This window comes from Chiloscyllium punctatum, chromosome 44, assembly GCF_047496795.1.
Source record: "Chiloscyllium punctatum isolate Juve2018m chromosome 44, sChiPun1.3, whole genome shotgun sequence".
Taxonomy (NCBI): Eukaryota; Metazoa; Chordata; class Chondrichthyes; order Orectolobiformes; family Hemiscylliidae; genus Chiloscyllium; species Chiloscyllium punctatum.
This window is the reverse complement of record NC_092782.1, coordinates 4340789-4366580: the sequence shown is the minus strand read 5'-3', so window position 1 is coordinate 4366580 and position 25792 is coordinate 4340789. Positions and strand designations below refer to the sequence as shown.

The 25792-nt window shown below is 40.5% G+C and overlaps 1 protein-coding gene across 2 annotated transcripts in view; it reads right to left on the bottom strand.

Annotated features, from left to right (window-relative positions):
* Positions 1-25792, bottom strand: part of LOC140466674 (proton myo-inositol cotransporter-like) — a 124928-nt gene that overhangs the window by 76408 nt on the left and 22728 nt on the right. For both annotated transcript variants that reach the window (XM_072562123.1, XM_072562124.1), the window contains exon 2: positions 20853-21012. In XM_072562123.1, coding sequence (XP_072418224.1) covers positions 20853-21012 — 160 coding nt within the window. The remainder of the gene's footprint in view (positions 1-20852; positions 21013-25792) is intronic.

The following is a 25792-nucleotide window of genomic DNA, read 5'->3' as shown; positions in this document are numbered from 1 at the left end:
TTGTCACTAATGCAGGAAACATTCTAAAAGATTATTTAGCAATGGTATAATCAAAATGGAAATTGAAGTTGTGCAAAGACAAATCAAAAGGATTTTACAGATGAATGAGAACTTTAAACTGAAAATATTCCGGAACCAAAGCCCACAGCAATCAAAAATGAATGGTGTTTCGGACTTGGTCCAGAATGGGCTACAATTTGCATTTTCAGTATTATCTAGAACTTAAGAAGTGTGGAAGATGGTCAGGAATGCAACTAATGACTGAATTGTAAATGATTGAGAAACAAACAAGTGCTTCAGCAGATGAGCGATTCTCAGAAAGTCGAAGCAGGCAGTCCTTGTTATAGGGAAGGTTGCAAGTCACTTTAGGGTTGGAATAATATCTGAAGCTATGTATGATCTAGTTTCACCCAAAAACAGTGGATCAATTTGGGTGGGGCAATGAAACTAGTGACAAAGATGTGGAAAATCCACCAGAGGTTCAAGTCTATACTGTAGTGATGAAACACAGTCAGCTGGTGGATCTCAGTATATGAGTTCCATGTTTGGGACTGTTAACTTGGTCCAATCAGGGAACCCTGGCTTACATATATAAACAGGAGTGTCAGGGCTTCACTGTAGGAGTCTGTTCTGAGCTAGCTGGATCAGTGTCATGCACTTTGCACTTGTAAAGAAAGGGTGACTTGATGGGATAGCAACCTTTGTGGAATTATTTCATATAGTATGGTAAGTTTGTATGCTCCTCTCCTGCATAAACAAAACTGTAGGAGAGGAAAACTCTATACCATCAGGAAGCATTTTCCTCTAAACTGGCACATTAGTTGCCACCATGGGTCCTTATTTTTTCATTTCCTTTTCCCTGCAACCCCAGGATAAAACATTTAACTTCAAACAAATTTGCAGCAAGTGTTCAAACAGACTGACTTATTCTGTAACTAGATGGTTCAGAAAACCAGCTATCAATAGGCTGCACCAGTATTGTAGAGACACTTCATATTTACTATTTCTTGGAGGATGTGGTTTTGAAGCATTGTGGAAAAATGTACTATTTCAAGTTTTTTTGAAATACCTGAGTGATTTCTTTAAGAGAGGTAATTGAAAGGTCACTGAACATTGGAGACGGCCTTTTCCACAAGAAAAACTAGGTTTTATAGAAATTAGAAGCGGAGGTAATTGCTTGCTTTGCTGTTTACTCCTACTGGGCTGTTTGAACAATAACTGGTTAAAGGAGTTTATTTTTTTTAATCTGGTGTTTAATTGAGGAAACAAGTATGTTGTAAGGCAGGACTGCCCAGCAGATCTCTCCTTTTACTGAATCCTCTTCTTGAGTTCAGGGCGAAACCTATCTGTTCTTCTGGGCCACTGAGGAAACATTTCCTAAGCAAGCTGTCTCTCCAGGAGACAGTATATGATTTGTGACTTAATTACACATATAAAGCAAAAAAACTTCAGAACATCCCTTGCTTTGTCTTTTTGTCTTCAAGAACAATCCATTGGTCAAAAGGTTTCTCTTAAGGAAGTCAATCTCTGAAGATAACTCTTCAAAAAGAAACTTCCTGATGAGATTGTGCACATTTTGGTGTTATTTAGAGCTCGGTATTACTGACTGCATTGTATTGAATACATTTTATGCGGAAAATAAACCATTTTGTTTGGTTAAAATACCTAATTTATATATCTTTTTATTTAACACATGACAATGATAAAGCATTTAACTGCCAAATTTGGTAACTGACAAAACTTTATGTTATGACCGTTGAGAAGTGGGACTGAAGTGAGAATGCACTTCTACAACCCAATTCATTCTATAAAACTGGCGCTTCAAGAAGGATACCTAATGCAGACATTTCATTCAAATTAGAGGAATGATAATTAGAAAAGGAGGAAAGGCATCAGGATTTTTTGTAATATATCAAAATGGCTTTTGCAACTGCCCAGAATTTTTCCGATAAGGTCTGATTTATGCTTGAATGATTTGCAAAGGGAAACCAAGTTTCGTCTCATTAAGTTGGAATTATAATTAGAATTTAAAGCAGGGGTTAACTAGGCAGAAGTAATTGAGGTTATAGTGCAGCATTCAAAATTGGAAGGACAACTCAGAAAAACAGACGCATAGTTGGATTGGGTCAAATTCAACTGCAGAGAAAACAGCTTGAGAAAAATCAAAGAAATGGAAATGAAATTGAAAAACATTGAATTTCAAGGAAAAGGAAGGGAAATGGAATAAGCACATTGAAGGATGAAAGAGCATTTAAAAAGTTGGAATTAAAATTGTAGAGAGTAAATAAAAAGAGGCAAAGTGACAAGAAGAAGAAAGGCAATACCAACTTAAAAGGCAAAAAATAAATGAACCGACTCTGGGGAATATTCTGACGGGGAAGAATCAGAAACTAATCCAACACCCACTAACAGCTATTTAGATTTGTGCAAGTCCTAAGATTTGATAGAGAGAAACAGATACATTTTCTTCTGAAATGATTCCCAAGCAAATGAAGTGGTGATAAGAAAATTGTATACTGCTCAAAGTAGGTTGACAAACCATGAATTTATGCCTTGCATTTTAAGTTGATTTCTACATGTTATGAGGTGGCAAAAATAAGGCTTATTCTCCACATACAAGTTAGTCCTCAAGGCTTGCACAGAAATTTGGAACATCCTGAATAAGCCAGGACAGATGGGTAAAGCAAATAATTTTAACCGCTGGATGCAGGCATTACAAGGACACACAACACATGAAGCCTTAATGGAAATAGCAGAAAAATTAAAACATCCCTTCCTACACATTAAGAATTTACTTAGAAAACCCAGGTTGCAATAGCACGACAGGCAATGCGAACAGCCACAGTCCAAAAATCCAAATGTTTTATCCTCATCCCCCACAAACCAAAGACGAATAAAAGGAGACACCTGGAGCTTGATCAAATGCCTGAAATAGCAACCAGATGGAGTTATAGAATCATAGAGATACACAGCATGGAAATGGACCCTTTCGGTCCAACTCGTCCATGCTCACCAGATATCCTAAAATTAACTGGTCCTATTTGCCAGCGTTTGGCCCATATCCCCCTAAACCCTTCCTATTCATGTACCCATCCAGATACCTTTTAAAATGTTGCAATTGTACCAGCCTCCACTACTTCAACTGGCAGATCATTCCAGATCATTCCATACACTGACCACGCTCTGCTTGAAAAAGTTGTCTCATAGGTTTCTTTTCAATCTTTTCTCTCTCACCCTAAACCTATGCCCTCTAGTTTTGGTCTCTTCCCCCCCCCCCCCACCAACCCTTGGGGAAAAAGGCTTTTTGTATTCAACCTATCCACATCCCTCATGAATTTATAAACCTCTATAAGCCCTCAGGTTCCAACGGTCCAGGGGAAATAGTCCCTGTCTATTGGGCCTCTCTTGAAACCTCAAATCCTCCAACCCTGGCAACATCCTTGTAAATCTTTTCTGAACCCTTTCAAGTTTCACAATATCCTTCCTATAGCAGGGAAACCTGAATTTCACACAGTATTCCAATAGTATTCAATGCACTGTCTGGTGTTCTTCTGTAGATGAAGTGGACTTATTCCTACAGAATAATTTGACAGAAGCAAGCATAGACCTTCTGACTATTGGAGAAATTACTAATTAAAATCAAGAAACAGCAGTACAGAAAAAGGTTCTGGGATGTTTCCTTCCATTTGTTATGATCTAATCAATGTCCATTGATAAAAATTCAATTCGCAGGTGGATAATGCAAAGCGGACTGCCTTGAACATTTTAGTGGAACACTGCACTAATTGAGCAACAGCAGGAGTGTAAGAACTGTAATAGATTCATAATGATGTTGGGCTTGTTTAAGGTAGAGTATCCTATGGACTCCGCTGTTAAGCGGTGGAAAGAGCAGAAATGAAACCCACATCATTCTCAAGCAACAGGAACAGCTGTCAGTCTAAAGATGGCACTATAGGCTATAAAATAAAAGGTTGAGAGAGGGAAAGACTGAGGCAGCAAAATTATTCTTAAGGTGGAACTGACAAGTAGAGGCCATCAAGTAAGGCCATATTCATAAAACCATTTTCATTTCTTGCTTCCCTCATCCAACAGCCAGCTGGTAAGTATGACAAGATGATAACAGAATTTTGAAATAATAAAATATATTGAGGGGGTGCAGCCAAAGCAGTACTAGTTAGTATAAAGGTGGGGAAGTCTGCAGATGTGCTGGTGCTCAAGTCACTGAGCGCAAAACACGATGATGAGAGCGCGACACGTGGATTCATTCTCAGCACCTCAACCAGCTGACATTATTGGTCCTAGCTACATATACATGAGAACCAGCAGCCATTCTCATGTTTGAAACAATTACTGTAGTTTTAAAATTGTACACAATGCAAAACTGGGGTCCGAGGTGGTCAGGGAGGGATCTGCTGCCAGCGAAGCATCTAATCACTCAAAAGGAACTGGCACTTTGGGCCCTGAGGTAACAGGTATTACGCAAATGGTTAAGCCTAGGTGTGTTAAGTCAATTCAAATGTTCATCATAACAGAGGTGTATGAGAGTGTTTTTTTCACAATTAGAGATGTTAGGTCTTGAGGAAAGATTTATAATTATCGAGCTTACACTTTCAGTTGGAGTTTGTCTGCTTCCTGTATAGTATGGAACAAGCAAATGTTTAGGTCGGCTGCAGAAGTGAAATGTGTCTCTTACCCCCAGCTGTGAGTAAGTCTACCACCTGCCTGTGCCCTTGTTACTTTAGGTGAACTTCAACTTTTTTGTGTTGTTCAAGATTTGACTCATACCTTTCAATCAAGGTCCTTGCAGAAATAAATCCTGCATTTCATGCTATAATAGAGTAAAGTAGAATAGCAGCCTTGGCCTGTTAGAACAAGTGATTAATTAAAATGCTGTAAAATTCTATAAAATGGCAGAAAATACAATTGTATTAATTTGTTGGGTTTATCTCAATGTAATACTAGGTCAAACAATGCAGGCACATTAATTAGGGTGATCTCATTCAGACCATCACAACACACACACAAAGAATATTTGCAATTATTCTTCGGGATTAGGTGTGTCGATTGATCAAATATTTCGGACTATCAAAAGGTAACATAAGCAATGTTAAAGCACACACTAAGTCATAGACATGTAATATAAGGAATACATAGACACATGACTGTTATACTTTATGCACAGCATAACCTTACTTGCAAACAGCCTTCTCACTCAACTGACTACTCAGGCATAGCAGTATTGGAGGAGAAATGGACTCAAAATAGAATCAACTGTTCATATTTCATGTGGCCATGCGATTGACCAAGTAAATTTACATTGAGGTGAATAAATTTTAAGAACTATAATAATTGAATGGAGTAACACTGTAAACTTCATGGTATTTGAGACAGCTAATTTTAATCAGTTTATAAAGAATGCCAGTTAAGACAAAGTTTGCTGTAGTTGCATTATTCTTGTGACAAAATGAATCAAAACTCATCCTTTTATTTCAGGGAATCAGCCTCTTAGCACTTACTTCAGATCCCTCCAACAAACCAGAAATTGCTGGGGAAACTCAGCAGGTCTGGCAACATTTATGAAGTGGAGGGACCAGTATTGGACTGGGGTGGACAAAGTTAGATGAGATTAGATACCCTACAGTATGGAAACAGGCCCTTTGGCCCAACAAATCCATACCGACCCTCCGAAGAGCAACCTACCCAGACCCATTCCCCCACCCTATATTTACCCTTGACTATGGGCAATTTAGCATGGCCAATTCACCTGGCCTGCACATCTTTGGATTGTGGGAAGAAACCAGAGCACCTGGAGGAAACCCATGCAGACACAGGGAGAATGTGCAAACTCCACACACACCCCGAGGCAGGAATCGAACCTGGGTCCCCCAGTGCTGTAAGGCAGCAGGGCTAATCACTGAGCTTCTGTGCCACCCAAAAAACCTTGATTGTGGGTTTGTTAAATATAACACATTTACTGCATCCGCTGCACCCAATGTGGCCTCCTCTATATTGGGGAGACAGGCCGCCTACTTGCAGAACATTTCAGAGAACACCTCTGGGACACCCGGACCAACCAACCCAACCACCCCGTGGCACAACACTTCAACTCCCCCTCCCACTCCAAGGACATGCAGGTCCTTGGACTCCTCCATCGCTAGACCATAGCGACACAACGGCTGGAGGAAGAGTGCCTCATCTTCCGCCTAAGAACCCTCCAACCACAAGGGATGAACTCCAGTTTCCTCATTTCCCCTCCCCCCACCTTGTCCGAGTCCCAACCCTCGAACTCAGCACCACCTTCCTAACCTGCAATCTTCTTCCTGACCTCTCCGCCCCCACTCCGGCCTATCACCCTCACCTTGACCTTGACCTCCTTCCACCTATCGCATTTCTAACGCCCCTCCCCCAAGTCTCTCCTCCCTACCTTTTATCTTAGCCTGCTGGACACACTTTCCTCATTCCTGAAGAAGGACTCATGCCCGAAACGTCGATTCTCCTGTTCCTTGGATGCTGCCTGACCTGCTGCACTTTTCCAGCAACACATTTTCAGGTTTGTTAAATATATCAACATTACTTGAATGACACTAATCTTTTGCTATAAATTCTGTCTCTTATGGTCCTGTTTCACAAACGCCTGAAGGAGCAGTACTTCGAAAGCTAGTGCTTCAAAATAAACCTGTTGGACTATAACATTGTGTTGAGATTTTTAACAGCATCTTTGAAGAGAAAGCAGAATCAACATATCGGGTCCAATGACCCTTCTTCAGAACCCTGTGGCCTCCATGGTCTGGAACAACTAAATGCTTTGGTCTGCTACAGGACTAAATCTTATTTCTTTCCCCTAGACGTGCTAAGTCATCTATCATTTACCTGTGCTCGAGTTCTGAAAAAGGGTCGCTGGAACATGGACTCTGCTCTCACTGCACATATGAAATCATACCTGCTGAGTTTCTCTAGCAATTTCTGCTTCAGATTTCCAGCATTCACAGTTCTTATTTATGAACTGTGAAATTAAAAATATGTACATCCTCACCAAGGTCAGATACAAATAATTTACATTCTTAGGCCTCCTAAATTAAACATTCATCTATGCTCATTAATATTGTATTTGCAGAAAGAAATCATAGAAGATAGGCAAAGCAACCTAGTAAAATCTACTTCCTTCCTGCTTCATTTGCTCGAGCACAAGAAATAGGAAGCTTGGATAAGGATTCAGAGTTTGAGGGACTTCTACAACTGAATGGTATATTTAAATATACAAACTGTCTCCTCTTTACCCCAAGTACATAATTCTTACACTCATGATTACATACTATAAATTATTAAACATTCCTCAAACCACTATTCTTGCTGCATCTCGAGATTTATGCATCTCTGTATGCATTGTCTCAAACGCTCCCTTCAGTGGCACTGACTCACTTGATCTCTTGGCTTGTCCAAGATGGTTTTCAACTTTCTCATCCGGTACTCTTACAGTTCATAATCATCACATATCCATCTTCTCCAACACTGTCTGCTGACTCCATACTTCTTACAAATCTCTTGCCTGGTCATTTCATTTCTTTGATATTAAAAAAAAAAGTCCAATTCTTTGCAAAAATCCTCAGATTCACACCACAGATTTTGGGACAACACTGAGCTCTTTGTGCACCACCTTCAGAATTTCTCACTTCCCACCCAAGCAGATCATTGAATTCCTCTTCAGAATTCTCCCAACACTCCACCTCTGTCCCTAACCTCTTCAGATCTTTTTCTTGATAAATGTAGAGATGGCATTAGCCAAATTAATTTTTACACTTAGCTTCCTACCATGAACACTGTCCCCTCCAAATTCTTAATGTTCCAATCTTCCTGAACCAAACCTAACATTACCAAAGGTGGTGATAACGACAGCAGGGTTCTTGCCTTGAGAATCAACTGCCACTCAGTGTAGGCACACAGCAAACTCTCAAACTTTCACTTAGATTCTCCTGCATCACTACCACAACACCAAATATAAGCCAGTGTTTGAGGTTATCACATGAAGATACAATTTAGAAGCAGCTGAAAAATGTGTTGCTGGAAAAGCGCAGCAGGTCAGGCAGCATCCAAGGAGCAGGAGAACCGACGTTTTGGGCATAAGCCCTTGATTCCTGAAGAAGGGCTTATGCCCAAAACGTCAATTCTCCTGTTCCTTGGATACTGCCTGCACTTTTCCAGCAACACATTTTTCAGCTCGGATCTCCAACATCTGCAGTCCTCACTTTTTCACAATTGAGAAGCAGTACGCCTTTTAACACCTTAAACTTGCTCCACCATTTGATAAAATTATCGTTGATCATGTCGTGCCCTCAACTCTATATTCCTGACTACACTCACACATAATGACTCCCTCAAATATCCAAGTCAACTTCAAAAACTATTCAATGTCATTGTCTCCACAGCTCTCTGGGAAAGAGAATTCCCTAAACTAACAACACAAACATCATCTCCTGTGGAGCTCTTCTATGACCTCTAAACTAAGTCCCTTCACAACATGCTTTTAATTCCTTCTCAAAATCCTCAAAGAGGACAATACTCAGACCAATTATTTCAGCCTATCATACCCATGGGAATAAATCCCCATTTTGCTTTAATTTTTTCTCCTTATCCAGCCTCTTACCTTCCTAATCTGAGACACCTTGAGAACACAACTGCTCTTCTTTGACTGGTGTTATGGGATTTGTTTTCTGTTCACCCATGAGGCTGATGGGCTTTCAGTTTAATTACACATCTAAAAGACATTTTTGTCAACATTCCCTCAGCACCATACTGAAGCTCAGGTTGAATATGCAATCATTTCTGGGATGAAGCTTGAATCTACGGTGTTATGATTCAAAAGCAAATGTTTTAATTGAACCAGAATTAACACCCAAATCAATTTGATATAAAACCTTGGATCAATAAATGACAAATGACATTTAATGCTGAAGCAATTTCCAATGAAACAGATTTGCTAGGTTTGCATAAAACATATTAATCAGTGATCAAACTCAGTTAGCTAACAAAAGGTAAACTAGCTTTTGTTTTAAATGAAAAACACTTGTTTCTAGCTTAATTGTTTTACTTTCCATTTACCATTTGCAATTGTATTTTCATCATATAGCACTCAAATTCCAATTGTCACACTCCAGAAACCTGAACTTCTTATACCAACTTAAACTATTTACCACTTGTCAAGCAAAATAACTCCAGAGAGGCCAATATCCCATCACCAAGTCACCCTTTATTTACATGTAGGAAGTCCTCGACACTAATCCAGCTCTATCTGAACCACCTCTCAGTGAAAAGGATGTCTGACACTGCTTTTTCTTTCTTTTCTTTACCCCCACACTACTGCCTAACAGCAGTAGTTTTATTTTTCCGCAGCAGCCATATCGTGTGCGCGCGTGCAGGTGTAGGATACAGTGAAGAACAAGTGCATAAATCTTTATTTATACTCCACCACCAGGAAGAAAGGAAACACCTGAGTGGCCATCGCCCTTCTCAATAGAGGGCAACGCTGACACTCTTGTTTTTATTATTTTTTTGCACACACTGGTCCAGCTCCCTCAAGAAACAGCTACACTCTTGTTTTAATTTTCTTTTAAAAAGGGTGAACAGGATGTCTGACACTCCATTCTTTTTTTTTTCTTTTTTTTATTTTTCCCCCAGCACCCATGTTGTGTGTGTGCAGGTGTGAGACAGAGACACACAGGGTGCACAAATCTTTATTCAAATTTCCACCACCAGAAAGAAAGGAAACACCCGAGTGGCCAGTGACAAGCAACTGAGGTATCGTCAATGCTTGGCAGAGAGGGATTCTGGAACTGTAGGAAAGGCAGACAAGGAGCTGGGCAGGCTTTGATCCTGCACCATTTGTTTGCAGCTTTCATATGATCCACATGCTTGTTCAAGACCATTGTACCTACCTGAACTTTGTACGTCACTGGGGCTGATCTCTCATTGACCATGCCTCTTGTCCATGCAGAGCCATTCCCGTGTATCCTACACGGAACCTTGTCCCCTGAAGTAAACAATCTCTCTTGCTTAGAGGAGTTTTGTGTTCAGCAATAGCATTCTAGGGACAGGGAAGATCAGATATGGAATCTTAACCCCATTAGCAAGTCTGCTGGAGCTAATCGCTGTAGGTGCAAGTGGGGTAGTTCTATAATAAAATAGGAGAAGCTTGCAGGTGGTTTCTTTAACACAGCCCCCAAGTTTGGACGGTTCTTTCTGCCAGATCATTGGATAATGGATGGTATGGAGCTGCTTTATGTGTCAAATACCATTCAACTTTAGGAAATATTCAAACTCCCTGCTGGTAAATGACGGCCCGTTAGTGATGGCTAACACTTCGGGTAGCCCTGGTATTGCAAACGACGCAGGCAGATTTTCTATCATTGTCCTGGTGTTTGACAAATGAACTCAAACTCCAGCTGTTTTGAGTAGGCATCCACAATGACTAAGAACATAGAGTTCATGAAAGGACCAGCATAGTCAACATATAATTGAGTCTAGGTGTTTACCTGGCCATTCCCGCAATGAGGAGCAGCTGCTAGCAGTAATTTTTGTCCTTGCTGGCACTTTTGGGCAGTTCCCCACCTACACACCTTTATCTGCATCCAAGCCTGGCCATAAATCCTCATTTTGGAGTTCAGCCACTATCTGGCTTTGCTTGGGCCAACTGTCATTGCTCCCCATAAAAATATGCCGTCCTCTACTATAATCTGGGCTCTCTGGGTCCAAAAAGGTTTCAATTCTGGTTGTGATAGCCCTTTAGTATCCCCATTCACCACCAGGTGTTTCAGTTTTGCCAAAATTTGATCTTTCTGCATCTAAAACCTGATATTGTCAGCTGTGACTGGAAGGGTTTCCAGAAAATTTAAAACCATTAAATCAGTCGTGACTGACAGCAGGAAGCTGAATTCATCCATATTTGTTACTTGGCCTCCCAAATGGTGTTTTAACTTGTAACTATATGTACTTTAGTATTCTGAATTCACAAAAAGCTATGGGTGGAATTGCTTTGTCCTTGTTAATTACACCTAGGAGGGGTTTGTGGACCGTTATGACATATTTACATCTATAAAGAAAATGTGACTGCCAAACTTTCCTTCTCTGTTTGAGCATACTTATGCCTGCATTAGCCAAAGTCCTAGCTGCACATGCTATTGGGTGCTCCTTTCCATTGACCTATGAGCTAATGCTACCCTGATGCCATAAGGGGAGGTAATGCATATCAACACCAGATTTAACTTGGAGTTGTAGTATGACAATGCCTGGCAGGGTCACACATGTTCCTACATTTCCTTGAAAGCTATGGCTTCACCACACGACATGACCATTTCCAAGGCCAAGGTACTTGGATACAGGCCCAGTTATCTATGAACATTCCATCATAGTTCACTGACCAATGGAAAGACCTAAGCTCCAGCACATGTGGGATCTGATCACCTTAATTTTATTTTGCAAAAGATGTAACCCAGTCTTCTTGATTGTAGCTCAAATAGATCATTTGGAGTGCCTGGAATACATTTTTCTCTTCTAGGCATACATCCGCTTGGGAGAAACATTCAAGGACGACATCAAAGTCCTCCCAGTCCTCGGCTGCCCAGGCGGAAGAGGTGGTGTTGTTCCTCCACTCTTTTGCCTGGGCAGCCTACAGCTTGGAGGACTCCATAATGAGGTCTCCAATTTCAAATAACTTCCTTTCCCATCCAGACACTCCCTTCCCAGCCGCTCCTCCACTTCCACTCCTCCCTGCCACCAAACGGATTCATTCCTCATTGGCCAGGGCATGGTTAGGGATATCATAGCAATTACAGAAATGTGGCTCAGGGATGGACAGGACTGGCAGCTTAATGTGCAGGATACAAATGCCACAGGAAGGACAGAAAGGGAAGCGAGAGAGTATGGGGAATGGCGTTTTGATAAGGAATAGCATTGCAGCTGTACTGAGGGAGGATATTCCCAGAAATACATCCAGGGAAGTTGTTTGGGTGGAACTGAGAAATAAAGGGATGAACACTATATTGGGATTGTATTAGACCCCCATAATAGTCAGCAGGAAATGAGAAACAAATTTGTAAGGAGATTTCAGTTATCTGTAAGAATAATAAGAGTGATTACGGTAGGGGTTTCTAACTTTCCAAACAGACTGGGACTGCCATAGAGTTAAAGGTTTAGATGGAGAGGAATTTGATGAGTGTGTACAAGAAAACTTTCTGATTCAGTATGTGGATGTATCTCCTGGAGAAGGTGCTTTCGACAAGGCTCCCCATGGGAGACTGGTTAGTAAGGTTAGACCTCATACCTCATGGAATACTGGGAGAACTAGACATTTGGTTACAGAACTGGCTCAATAGGTCGAAAACAGAGGGTGGTGGTGGTGGAGTGCTGTTTTTCAGACTGGAGGCCTGTGACCAGTGGAGTGCCTCAAGGATTGGTGCTGTGTCCACTACTTTTCGTCATTTATATAAAGGATTTGGATACGAGCCTAAAAGAGGTATAGTTAGTAAGTTAGCAGAAGACACCAAAATGGAAGGTGTAGTGGACAATGAAGAAGGTTACCTCAGATTACAACAGGATCTGGATCAGATGGACCAATGGGCTGAGGAGTTGCAGATGGGGTTTAATTTAGATAAATGTGAGTACTGCATTTTGGAAAGCTAATCTTAGTCGGACTTATACACTTCATGGTAAGGTCCTGGGGAGTGTTGCTGAACAAACAGACCTTGGAGTACAATTGCAGATAGATATGACAGTGAAGGCAGTGTTTGGTATGCTTTCCTTTATTGGTCAGAGTACAGGTGTTGGGAGGTCATGTTGCAGCTGTACAGGACATTAGTTGGGCCACTTTTGAATATTGCATGCAACTCTGGTCTCCTTCCTATCGGAAAGATGTTGTGAAACTCGAAAGGGTTCAGAAAAGATTTACAAGGATGTTGCCAGGGTTGGAGGATTTGAGCTATAGGGAGAGATTGAATAGGCTGGGGCTGCTTTCCCTGGTGCGTCGGAGGCTAAGGGGTGACCTTGTAGATCTTTATAAAATCATGACGGGCATGGATAGGATAAATAGACAAAGTCTTTTCCCTGGGGTGGGGGAGTCCAGAAATAGAGGGCACAGGTTTAGGATGAGAGGAGAAAGATATAAAAGAGATCTAAGGGGCAACATTTTCACACAGAAGGTGGTAAGTGTATGGAATGAGCTCCCAGAGGTGGTGGTGGAGGCTAGTATAACTCAACATTTAAAAGACATCTGGAGGGGTATACGAATCGGAAGGGTTTGGAGGGAAAACAGGCTGGATGCTGGCCAGTGGGACTGGATTAGGTTGGGATATCTGGTCGGCATGGACGAGTTGGGCCGAAGGGTCTGTTTACATGCTGAACATCTCTATGGCTCTATGACCAACCAGGTTATATCCTCTCTACCTGTCTTCATCTATCCCCACTTCACCATACTGCCCCTGCCACCCCCTTTATATGCAGCTCCCCCTCCACCCATCCTCAGTCCTGAAGGGTTATACCCAAAACATCAACTTCTCCACTTCCTGCCTGGCTTGCTACGTCCTTCCAGCCTCCTGCCTGTTTACTTTGGATTCCAGCATCTGCAGTTTTTTGTCTCTAAAAAGTTGCAAAGGCTGACAATACCCCAAACAGCTATACAGATAAAGCCCAAACAGCTTATACTAATACAAACTCTTATGGATATTAATTAAAACATTCTTGTGGGAATCCTCATTTAACTGCAATTGCAAGTACACGTGGTTCATGTCGAAACATTCCTGATTAAAGGTTTATGCCTGAAATGTCAACTTGCCTGCTCCTCGGATGCTGCCTGGCCTGCTGTGCTTTTTCAGCGCCACACCTTTCGACTCTGCCTGTCCAGCATCTGCAGCCCTCTTTCTCCCAGCTTCATGAAGGACAGACCTCCCCCTGCCAGCTTTGCACATAAACTGCTTTTCGTGACTGGAGGGTGATTTTATCACTTGGTTAAAATCCCCACAAAGGTGAACTGACCCATCAGGCTTCACAATTGGTATGACTGGTGCTGCCCATTTCTTTAAGGCAAATTGCATCAGGCAGGCTTTGCAGAAACATGGAATTGCTTTCCAGTCAACATGCAGAGGGGCCTTGGCTCTTTTGATAGTCTCTGGACTTTCCTGAAAAGATTCCTGATATTTACTTGGGACTTCAATGGCTCAACATTTTTCAATTAGAAAATGGCTGCCTCAATCAAGTTGAATCTTTGTCAACCAATTAGCTTGGGCCTGAGCCTTTTCCTATCATCAACTGCTTCTCATAACAAAACGAGAACTCTTTTGCTATCGCTAGTCTACATACAGGCAACAACTAAAATTGCTCGACAGCCCAGATCCTGAATAAAATATTTACCGTTTTGCTGAGGCTTAGCTTTGTTCTGGTGTTTTTGCTGTGGGCTGACCAAGTCCCTCTCTTCAGGATATGTCCTGAGTGAGGTTACATAATTGCCTTCACTCAAAGTAACGTTCCCCAAGCTGTCGGACAGGCAAGACTGTCCACTTCCATCAGAATAACCTGCAATATATATGCTCCACTTGCCACATTTTCCACTGAAAAAGCCAGTTGGACTTCAGCTAAGTAAGCACTTCTACTTGCTTATGACATTAGCCTCATTCTAGTTTCCATTGAAATAACTCCAAAGGCTGGTAACCGGTCACTAAGTTGTCACAAAGCTTTTCTCCTAAAAGCTGTTCCTTGGCTCAAGGAGACTCTGTCCTTGATTTTTTTTTCAGAGGGGCAATAAACTGAGCCAGGTTCCAATCAGTCTGATTTGGTACAGAGATGAAAAGGATTTTAAGAAGCCTTTTGTTTATATGTAAACAGATGAGACTCCAGGCCAAAGTTTTAGAAGTGACCCGTATAATGCAAGGGGAGTGGTCAGCTCTTTAGCTGGGCTGAGCAGCTTTAGTTCAGTCTTAAACTGGGAAGTTCAAAAGGCAGCTGTGTGGAAACTCTTTTCTGCCCTTCAACTTCAACCTATAAGCATGTGTTCCATTTATACTGGCTTTTAAAGGAAGTTTGCTTATTCGGATTGTTGTGTATATTCAAAACAGCATAACTATGTGGGATCGGCTGATTTCTGTAAGGGCTCTTTATTCTGTTCTTGTGTTTCATTGTGTAATTTTGTGAATAAATTTCTATCTAGTAGTCAACCTAGCTAACATAATCTGGGTAATTTCACTGTACACTTACTCAAACAAGTTACAAAGTTATGGTCTGGGGCTGCCTGCATAAGAATGTTCTAAGTGGTCTGGCCTAGTCCATAACAAAGTCACCCCTTATTTACCCAGGTGTAAAGTCCTTGACACTGATCCAGCTTCCTCAGAAATACTTCTCAGTGAGCAGTGAGCAATCTCTGACACTCCCGTTATCAGTCAGCCAGGGCTCTCCGAATGGAGCTGTTAATCTGGTCCAAGCAGGGAACACATATTCCATGACGCCCACCTGACTGACCTCATAACAATCGTTATAACAAGTTTCTCCAAACCTGAATCTTCACAACATACTGGAGTCCTCCATTAGGATATAAAAATTAAGTTTCTAAACAAAGGTGACACTCAGGAAATAAGTGCACTTGTCATATTACAAATGAAGAACTAAAATGGCTCCCAATTAGGGTTTTTTTGTGTCTTATTTTTCTCTCCTCAAGCTGTCAAGAGTATCAGTTCCAGAAGGAGGAAAGGGAGTCTCTTATGGTTGTTTTTGATCAATTTATTGGGATAGGTTATGATCAATCTCTGGGGCATATGGTACTTAAACCCAGACCTTTGGTTCATTTGTAGACAGACTACCACTGCACTACACGAGCTTTTAGACCTTTTATCAATGCTCTAGACTGAACTTCATCAGGTAGTAATGCCATCTCGAAGCTGAAACCTCAACTCTACTTATCATTCAAAAAAAGTTAGTTGACCTACTCAAGAATTATCTAGTTTTCTAACTGATGTCAGAAGATTATTCAAAGACAGTGGATTGAAAGCAATAATTCTACTCTTATTTGATGTACATTCTTGTACTGAGCAAAGCAAAGCAAAGGATTCATAATTTGACATGTGACCAAAAATACTCACTATTCCCATCAGTAACTGAGACTATACAAACTTAGCACAATCAGTCTAGGGATTTTTCACATTTGTAGAACTCAGCGTAGACATTTTAGGCAGACTTTTAAAATATAATTAACTTCAGACTCACTCACGCACATACATTGCTTCCCCTTGCAATCGAGTTACTCTACAAAGCAATTTATGTTCAAGCCTCAGACAAAATTCAGACCCCACTTAACAACCTAATTTAGCTCTCTAATCCATCACCAAAGAATAATCAGAAAATGCATGGACTTTGTTTGCATTTCTGTAACTGAACAGCTGACATCAGGTTATCTGTTTTGAGCAAACGGTGTTCCAGCATTGTATTTAGCAACATACTATGTTGAAAAATGTTTTTCTAGAAACATTACAAATTTTACCTTCCTGAAGCACTCTGCTTTGTAAGTTTACCTCTCCCACCAACTTCACTTGAAAAAGGCTTACTTTATGCATATTTCTTCACATCTTACATAATTTACTATTCATTGAGGTCAACTCATTTGACCACGTACAACCAGCATCAATCTTAATACAGCTTTGAGGAATAACAGCCCTGTACTTCTTATAGCTCATTCAGTTATAAAATTTCAGAGTGTGTTTACTTTCACCGTGCCTTGAAACAGTAGATGAGCACCTGATGGTTTGAAAAAGAATAGGAAGAAAAACATTAGGGATACCATGGAGGAGATATCTGTACAATTAAAACAGTCAGAAATTGAGATACTTTATGCAATGTTCCAAAATGCACCAAGTTATTAGACATAACTGTGGCCAACTTAGTGTGTTTAAGAGCACAGACTGCACCAAAATCAGAGATGGTTAATTTACGCCAACTCAGGTCCTTTTGTTGTTTTAGAATGGTCTCCTTTATTTTGTGTTGCTTCACCTCATCTCTCCTATCAAACCATATCACGCTCCGATACCCTTGCAATAAATATCACCCATCTTGTGCCAACTGTTTCCAGCAGTCTATGACCAATTGAAGTCCATCACCATGATTTTCACAATTGACGAGACCACCAAGTTTTGTCACCTGCAAATTCTGAAATTTTGTCCTGCACACTTTGATCCAGTTCATTCAGATCAAGAGGTCCTAATATTGCTTCTCTCAGAACCCAGTGATATGATTCCTCCAATCTGCAAACTAGCTGTTTTCTAATGCTGTTTTCTGTTACTCGAGCAACTTTATAGTTATGCTGTCTCTTTCACACATATTCTATGAGCTTCGCTGATAAGTCAGCTGTGAGACATTTTGTCAAACACATTTTGGAAGTCTATGTATGCCACACATTACCCTGAAACATTTTATCCGTCACTACTTCAAAAGGCGCAAAACAACTTAGTTCAAGTATAATTTAGGAGAAAGTGAGGACTGCAGATGCTGGAGATCAGAGCTTAAAAATGTGTTGCTGGAAAAGCAAAGGAACAGGAGAATCGAGGTTTTGGGCATAAGCCCTTCTTCAGGAATGTGGAGGGTATGCCAAGCAGGCTAAGATAAAAGATAGGGAGGAGGCATTGGGAATATGATAGGTGGAAGGAGGTTAAGATGAGGGTGATAGGCCAGAGAGGTGTTGGGGTGGAGAGATCAGGAAGATAATTGTAGGTCAAGAAGGTGGTGCTGAGTCTGAGGGTTGGGACTGAGAAAAGGTGGGGGGGGGGGGAAATGAAGAAGCTGGAGAAATCTGCATTCATCCCTTGTGGTTGGAGGGTTCCTAGGCGGAAGATGAGTCGCTCTTCCTCCAGGAGTCGTGTTGCCATGGTCTGGCAATGGAGGCGGCCAAGGACCTGCATGTCCTTGGCGGAGTGGAAGGGGGAGTTAAAGTGTTCAGCCACGGGGCGGTGGGTTGGTTGGTGTGGGGTGTCCCAGAGGTGTTCAAATATAATTTGCCTTTTTCTTAATAAAACCACAAAATGTCCAAGTCACTCACTTTTGGCCCAGTCTACCTATTCAATAAGCTTTCCCACCAATGAGGCTCAATTGAATGGGTCTGTCACTGTTGATTCCATCAGATTGTGATGACACTATGACTTTAAGTGATGTATTTTGTCCTGGTTTTTTTTCAATGAAGGTTGAGACAGAGGTGGCAAGCAGTCTGCCCAAAGGCAATAAATATATTGAGAGATCTTGGGGTTTATTTTTTTTTAAAAAGTTGGAACAATTGAAGCAGCCTAAATAGGTGAGGTCAAGCTCCTATACATTCATACATTCAGATTTTTAGTTTTATTTTCCTCAGCTGCAGTTGAAATCTTGAAGCTGGATGTGGAAGTGCTTACTCCTCTGTCTGTTATATCCAAAAGTGGTGATTTTCTTCATGCTGTTAGAATTGCATGTGAAACAATCGATTTTACTCAATCTGCCTTTGTGAAGGGTGTGTTTATGGGGTATTACTACATTGGAACAGTTAATTAGTAATGGTTAGTACATAGTCAAGTATTACAACAGAGGTAGAGTTGAGCCAATTCTTTTTCATTTTGTCTGTATTTTTACACTAAGTATATTTTGTTTAAAGTCGATTAGTTTGCCCAGACGAACTGCATCTGGAATGCAACATCTTACACTTAGCATTAAAATAAAAAAGGTTGGGTTTAGACCATCTTTTTCTTTGAAGTAGTTTGGTCTGGTCCACTAAAAAAATTATCTAACTCCTAACCATGTTGTCCATTAACAACGTTATGCTCAAAAAGTGTATTATGTATTCAAGAATTTTACCAATGACTTCAGCATAGTTCAAAACACAAATGTTCTTAGTGGAAAAACTTTCAAGAGAATGAACAGATTATTTGGTTGAGATGGACAATAAATGGTTTTGGTTTTATGTATGATTCCAGAAACAGCAATTCATATTTATTCACATTCTTAGGTAAGGAGAGCTCCACCTTCTGAAATGTGTTCTCTACCATGGGTTTCAGATGGGTTCAGATCTTCAGACTGAAGTATAGTCACTGCAGCAACGTACATTGGAGTTACATATGAGAACAAAAAGTCAGAGTCATACAGCATGGAAACCGATCGTTCAGTCCAACCAATCCATGCCAACCAAAATCCCAAACTAAACTCGACCCTCCTGCAGGGGCTTGGCCCATATCCCTCCAAACATTTTTTATCTACCTACATATTTAATTGTCTTTTATACATTGTAACTGCACCCACATTTCTCTGAAAGTTCATTCCATACATGAACCACCATGAAAAATAAAAATTGCTCCTCATGTCTTTTTTTAAAGATCTTTCTCCTCTCACCCAAAAAATATGCCCCCTAGTCTTGAAATCCCCCACCATAGGGAAAGACAGCTGCCATTCACCTTATCTATACCCCTATTATATAAACCTTGACAAGGTCACCTCGCAATTTCCTAAGCTCCAGTGGAAAAATGTCCCAGATGATCCAGCCACTCCTAATAACTCAACCTTCCATCTTGGTAAATCTCTTCTGAATCCTCTTCATTTTAATGATATATTACTATATAATATTAACCTTCTTGTAGCATTAAATATCATAAATGGACTTAACTTCTCCAGCTTTTCCTTCAATTCTTGCTCTCAAGACCAGAATTGTTCAAAAGCTTATTTTCCTCCTTTCACTTATTGTTTATTTCAGCCAATATCAACTCTATTCTAATTGTTTAGAAGTCAGTTTTTCAAAAGGATAAGTATCAATGACTTGCTGATTTAAAAAAAAATTTTCCACTTTACTGGCCACATTAACCATTTTATGCCATGCTGTTTGTCAAGTAAGTGCACATTAAAAACAACCGTTCACTAGTGCAATATTTCCTAGACTTTGAACAAGTCTATGTTGAACTGGCTTCCAATATATTCTTGTGAAAGTATATGGTATCCCAGCACCATGCACTGTTTTGGGCAAGTCCTTATATAGCTGATGCCACAGAAATTGTATAGCAAGTTAAATTTTCTAATAGGCAATTAGATGGTATCTGGAACCCTCCAAAAATGTCCCCAGTTTAGAATTACATACTTTTCATGAGGTAGGAGTTACTTAATTTACTTGCCACCTGAAAAAGTTAGAGATTAAAACTGCAAAAACTCCTAGCTAACAGTTAAACTGATCCTGCACAAACCCCAGCTATCGACACACAAAATAAATCCATCATTCCCTGATCAGAAATCACTCACTTGGACCCAACTGCCCATCAGCACTCTCCCCACTAACCGGTCCTCCTTCACCCTGACTTATCAGATGCCTATACCCACAAATCTGTCATTCTATCACCCTAACTTGTCTCGCCAACATTCATTGGAAACCACTGAATAACAATGTTAAAATAAACAGAAACTAATTAGACTTAGAATTATTAACAGCGACATTAAATCTGCAATTTATATTAAATGCTTAGAAGAAACAGGAAAAAAAGAAAAACTACACAGACCTAAACAATGCTACAAACAAGTTTAATTCCATTTACCTTTCAGTATAAATACCCATTCTGTCTTTTGCCACTGTCAGAGTTTGCATGTCATTTAGTGTCACAGCTTTGTCTCCCTTCCCCATTCTACATGGTGTTCAGGCTGAGACGGATGCATCCTATACAGCCGTAAAACACATGCAGAAGTTGGCACTTTTTATATCATTGCTGACAGCTTATCTACTTCAACTTTAATCAGAGGTTCTGAGCAATATTTTTTCTCTGGTACAAGTATCATTTAATTGCAAGCCTTTAAACACTTCTGAAAATAGCAACACTCGATGTTATGCAACCTACCTCCAGCCATCTTTTTCAAGGTAGCTAAATGCTCCATCAATGACACTTGCAAAAAATTGTCCTCCAGTAATGAAAAGGGTATTGACAGTAACTAATCGTCCTCTGAGATGGGAAGGTGCAGCCTCTGCAATGTATACCGTCACAGTCATGGAAGCCAGTCCTAGGGAAGAAAAACATGCAGAACTGAAGACTGCACAAGCAATGATCACTTTATTGTTCACTGAAGAGCTAAACTGCAGTAATTTCAGGCAGAAATGATAGAAAGGCTTAAAGCACATATTACATAAATCTGGCAGCAATTTTCTTGACCATCCATGAGCAGTTACATATGAAAAATAAATCTGGTAAGGTGCTCTGTTCTAGCTGAAGGTGTATCATATCACTTGATAAACTAGATGTACATTGAGTTATGTGATGATGTTGTGTTTTCTTCTAGACATGCATTATGCTTATCAGGAAAAGTCAGGGTTTCTCCATTTCAGCTTAAGTTTACTTTCAATAGTGAAAACAACCTTAACGTATAACCAACCAACATTTTGCAATTCGGCTCAACAGACTTTCTGATTGAACAGATACATAATCAAGTTCCTTGTAAAGCATTGCTCCCCAAATCTTTTACTGATATGGCCCATTTTAAATGGGTCAGGCTTTTTATGAGCCCAGAATAAAATGGAGACTTAATACAAAAGGTGTCTGGAGAAGAGGAGCAGTAATCATTCAGCAGAATACCGTAGAGGTGTGTATTACAGTTGTAGCAGCATGGGTTGAAGTGGAGTGTGACCTTTATTTCCACCCACTCCTCCTTAACCACTTATGCACCTCCACTCTCCATCATACACATGGGGCAGATGAAGAAAAAGGCAACTGAAATAAACACCTTTTAACATATGTTGTCTCATGCAGGACTTGGCCTCATTCAGCAGTTGATTAGGTCATACCCTCAGTTCAAAAAAAAACAAACTTTTTAAGGAGTACTCTTCACTATCAGGAATCAGCCAGAGCTTTATAGCTGCCATGGTTACCTCTGATCTTACTGCTTCTAAATCCAGTTGCTTATGTATTATGACTGGCGAAACTATTCAAACTTAACTCTCACTCAAAAATTCAGTAGAGAGAAAGGAAAATTCAGAAGCACATTTACAACAATGTTTGAACGTCTCCCACAGGAGTTGGAAAACTAAAAAGCATATCAAAATCCAAACAGCTACCTATAGAAAAACTTCCACCTCAAGCAAGGAAGTTGGGTACAAGTTTTCAAAAATTCAATGAGAAACATGCAAATGAAAGCAGGTGAGGGACATATATTCAACTATAAATATTCTGTCCAGTTAAAAATTCTTTTAAAAAAAACTTGAAAAACTTTCAAATGATGCATGACTCAGCACAGATACATGTATTATTTAAACATGAAATTTAAAGTCATGTTGGTAGACTATTCAGGAAAGGTAAGTCTGCCTATTCAACTAAATCAGAACACTTCAAGACTGACTGTTTTAAGAATATGCGTACACCTTAATTTTCTCTGTTCAGCATACTTTAACAACTCATTAAGGGCAACATTTCTTGTCCAACCCTAATGGGCTTTGTGAAGATGGTGCTGAAAATTCTGCTTTAATTACTAAAATCTATGGAGAGATGGTGCTTCCACCAAGCTTTTTGGTAGAGACAGTTGTAGGAATTTGATCCAGCACCTGTGAAGGAACACCAACATGGTGATGAAGTTATGATGTCCTACGGCTTGGAGGAAAAAAGTTGATAGTATTCCCAAGTGCCTTGTCCTTGGTGATGGTGCCAGGTTTGGGAAGTGCTGACAAAGAAAGATTGGTAACTTTCTGTAACATACCATATCTCTAATCCCTTACACACAAAGACAGAAATTGCTGAAGAAACTTAGGATCCTTGAAGGATCACTGGACTCAATGTTAACTCTGTTTTCGCTCCACAGATTTTATTAGACCTGCTAAGATCCTTCAACAATTTGTTCTGGTTTCAGAACTTCAGCATCTGCAGTTCTTTGTATTACTCACATTTGCTTCCTCTTCTCTATTCAACATAAGTGTACCTAACATACCACACAGATTGGTTTAAAAAAAAGTGCTATGACCTCTTATTTGAGGATAAGGCTATATTCAGAGTATCATACACACATTTTACTTCAGTCTGAGTCACGGAATTATTTCAAATCCTGCAGAGGCAGCAGTGATTGACCGCAACTGTTGGCGCATGTTAAGGCACTCTACATTTCTTCTTCCATATGTCACATTAAATTTCAAAATGCTTCAAGAAACTGTATCAAATAACTTTCAAAAATTAATGCACACATCTGTCTCCTTCATTAATCCAGACAATCATAAAAACTTGTGTACTGAGGAAACGCCATTATCTGAACGAGATGGGCGGCAGTTTTTCGTTCAGATAATTAATTATTCAGATAACTGATTCAATGCCTCTCCCCTAGGACTTGGGAGTTTTCTGAAGTTTCCTTTTTTCTCTCTCTGCCTACCTTCTTTCCCCCCCCCCTCCCCCAACTCTGTCTCAGGGTTTGTTTCTGAGCACAGACACACTTGTGTGTAAGGGACCTGCAGCATCACTGTAGCCTTTCCCCGCCACTGCTTCACTTCAATGGGATTAAGAGTGAGCACTTGTTATGGTCGCTCCCCATTCAGGAGACTAGCCAGCAGCACATCATGCAACCACCTACCCCACCCTCCCATCCCCTGCTGCTGTCCCACCCCTGGAAGACGGCTGCTGCCTTTGGGGGAAGAGTCTCAAAATAGCGCACACGCATGCGCACACACACACACAACTTTTTGACAAGTTCCCACTCTGCCCTGTACAGAACAATGTTGGAGAGATTATCTAGGGAAAGGGGTTTAAGGTACACTTCTGTCTAAAACTCCAGGGAATGTGTGGGGAGAGAGAGAGAGGGCGGGAGATCAGTCATTTGGAGATGATGCCTGGGCTCCCGTTGATGTCTAGGAATCTTCTCAGCAGCATTTCAGTAAGCCAAATTCACTTTTAATCATTGTAAACAAAAGCCACGATCAGTGTTGATAACACCTCCTTTGATGTAATGTTTCTATTGGGACCTTGAAATCATCTTCAGATAATCCAAAATTGGATAATTGGTATTCGGATAATCAAGGTTCCTCTGTAAATTTTGAAGATTAGACAAATCAATCAAATTAAAGGTAAATTCAGAGTGCATCTGGAAGCTTCTTTGAACAGTATGTTGTGAAACTAACCAGGAAATATTTAGATCCGATGCCAAATGAACTGGGAATGCTGATTACATAGTAAAGGATCCTGTAGTGAAGAGTGTTCGTAACTTGATAGCATGATAGCATCTTGCTTTCTGTTTGAGGGAGAGAAAATATTAGTTTGAAACCTAACATGAAACGTAAACATTAAGGGCAAGGATTAAGGTATCAAGGCAGAGTTGGATAAAAGTGGACTGGTCTTTGTTTAAAAGTGAGATATTAATTAAATGTTAACATGGTAGAAAAGCATAACAGGAGGGGAGAGATGTTGTAACTCAACAAAGCACCGATAATTGAGCTCAACTGGCCAAAACGTGCACAAAATGTTTTAAAACCCAATGATATGAATGCATCGAGTTTTCTGCTCCTCAGAATTTGCCTGACCCGCTATGCATTTCCAGCACCACTCTAATCTTGACTCTGATCTCCAGCATCTGCAGTCCTCACTTTCGCTCAGAAACTGAATTAGTCTAGCCACAAAAACACTGGCAAGAAGAGCAAGTCAGAGGATAGGAATCCAGCAACTACTACCATCTAGAAGCATGGTTATAGCACATGTAGATGGTGATCAGCTGATTGATTTCAGACTCTCTGATGGTTGATCCCACCCAGGTTTCCTTTTGTTATATGCATTGATTGCTGCCGAACGTCTGGAAAAGAGAGAAAAGTGCATTGTCTCAATAGGCTTTGCCAACTTGTTTCATTGCATTTCATAGAGATTAGAGATGTGCCTTACAAACAGACCCTTCAGTCAAACTCCTCCTTGCCGACCAGATATCCTAACCTAATCTAGTCCCATTTGTCAGCACTTGTACCATATTCCTCTCAACCCTTCATTATTTATATACCTATCCAGATGTCTTTTAAATGCTGCAATTGTATCAGCCTCCACTACTTCCTTTGGCAGCTCATTCCATATACGCACCACCCTCTGTGGAAAAAGAGGCTTTAGATCCCTTTTATATCTTTCCTCTCTCCTGAACCTATGCCCTCTATTTATGGACTTCCCCCGCTCCAGGAAAAGACCTTATTTGCTTATCCTATCCATGCCCCTCATGACCTTATAAACCTCTAAGGTCACCCCTCAGTCTCAGACACTCCACGGAATACAGCCCCAGCCTATTCAACCTCTCCCAAAATAGCTCAAATCCTCAACCCTAGCAACATCCTTAAGTCTTTTCTGAGCCCTTTCAAGTTTCGCAACACCCTTCCTTTAGGAGGGAGACCAGTATTCCAAAAGTGGCCGAACCAATGCCCTGTACAGCCGCAATATGACTTCCCAACTCCTATACTCAGTACTTCGATCAATAAAGGAAAGCATACCAAATGCTGCCTTCACTATCCTATACCTGCGACTCCACTTCCAAGGAAGTATGAACCTGCACTCCAAAGTCTTTTTGTTCAGCAACACTCCCTAGGACCTTACCATTAATTGTATAAGCTCTGCTCTGATTTGCTTTTCCATAATTCAGCATCTCACACTTCTCTAAATTAAGCTCCATCTGTCACTCCTCAGCCTGTTGGCCATCTGATCAAGATCCCGCTGTAATCCGAGGTAACCTTCTTCACTGTCCACTACACCTCCCAAAATTGGTGTAATCTGCAAACTTATTAACCATACCTATTATTTTTACGTCCAAATCATTTATATAAATAACAAAAAGTAGTGGACCCAGCACC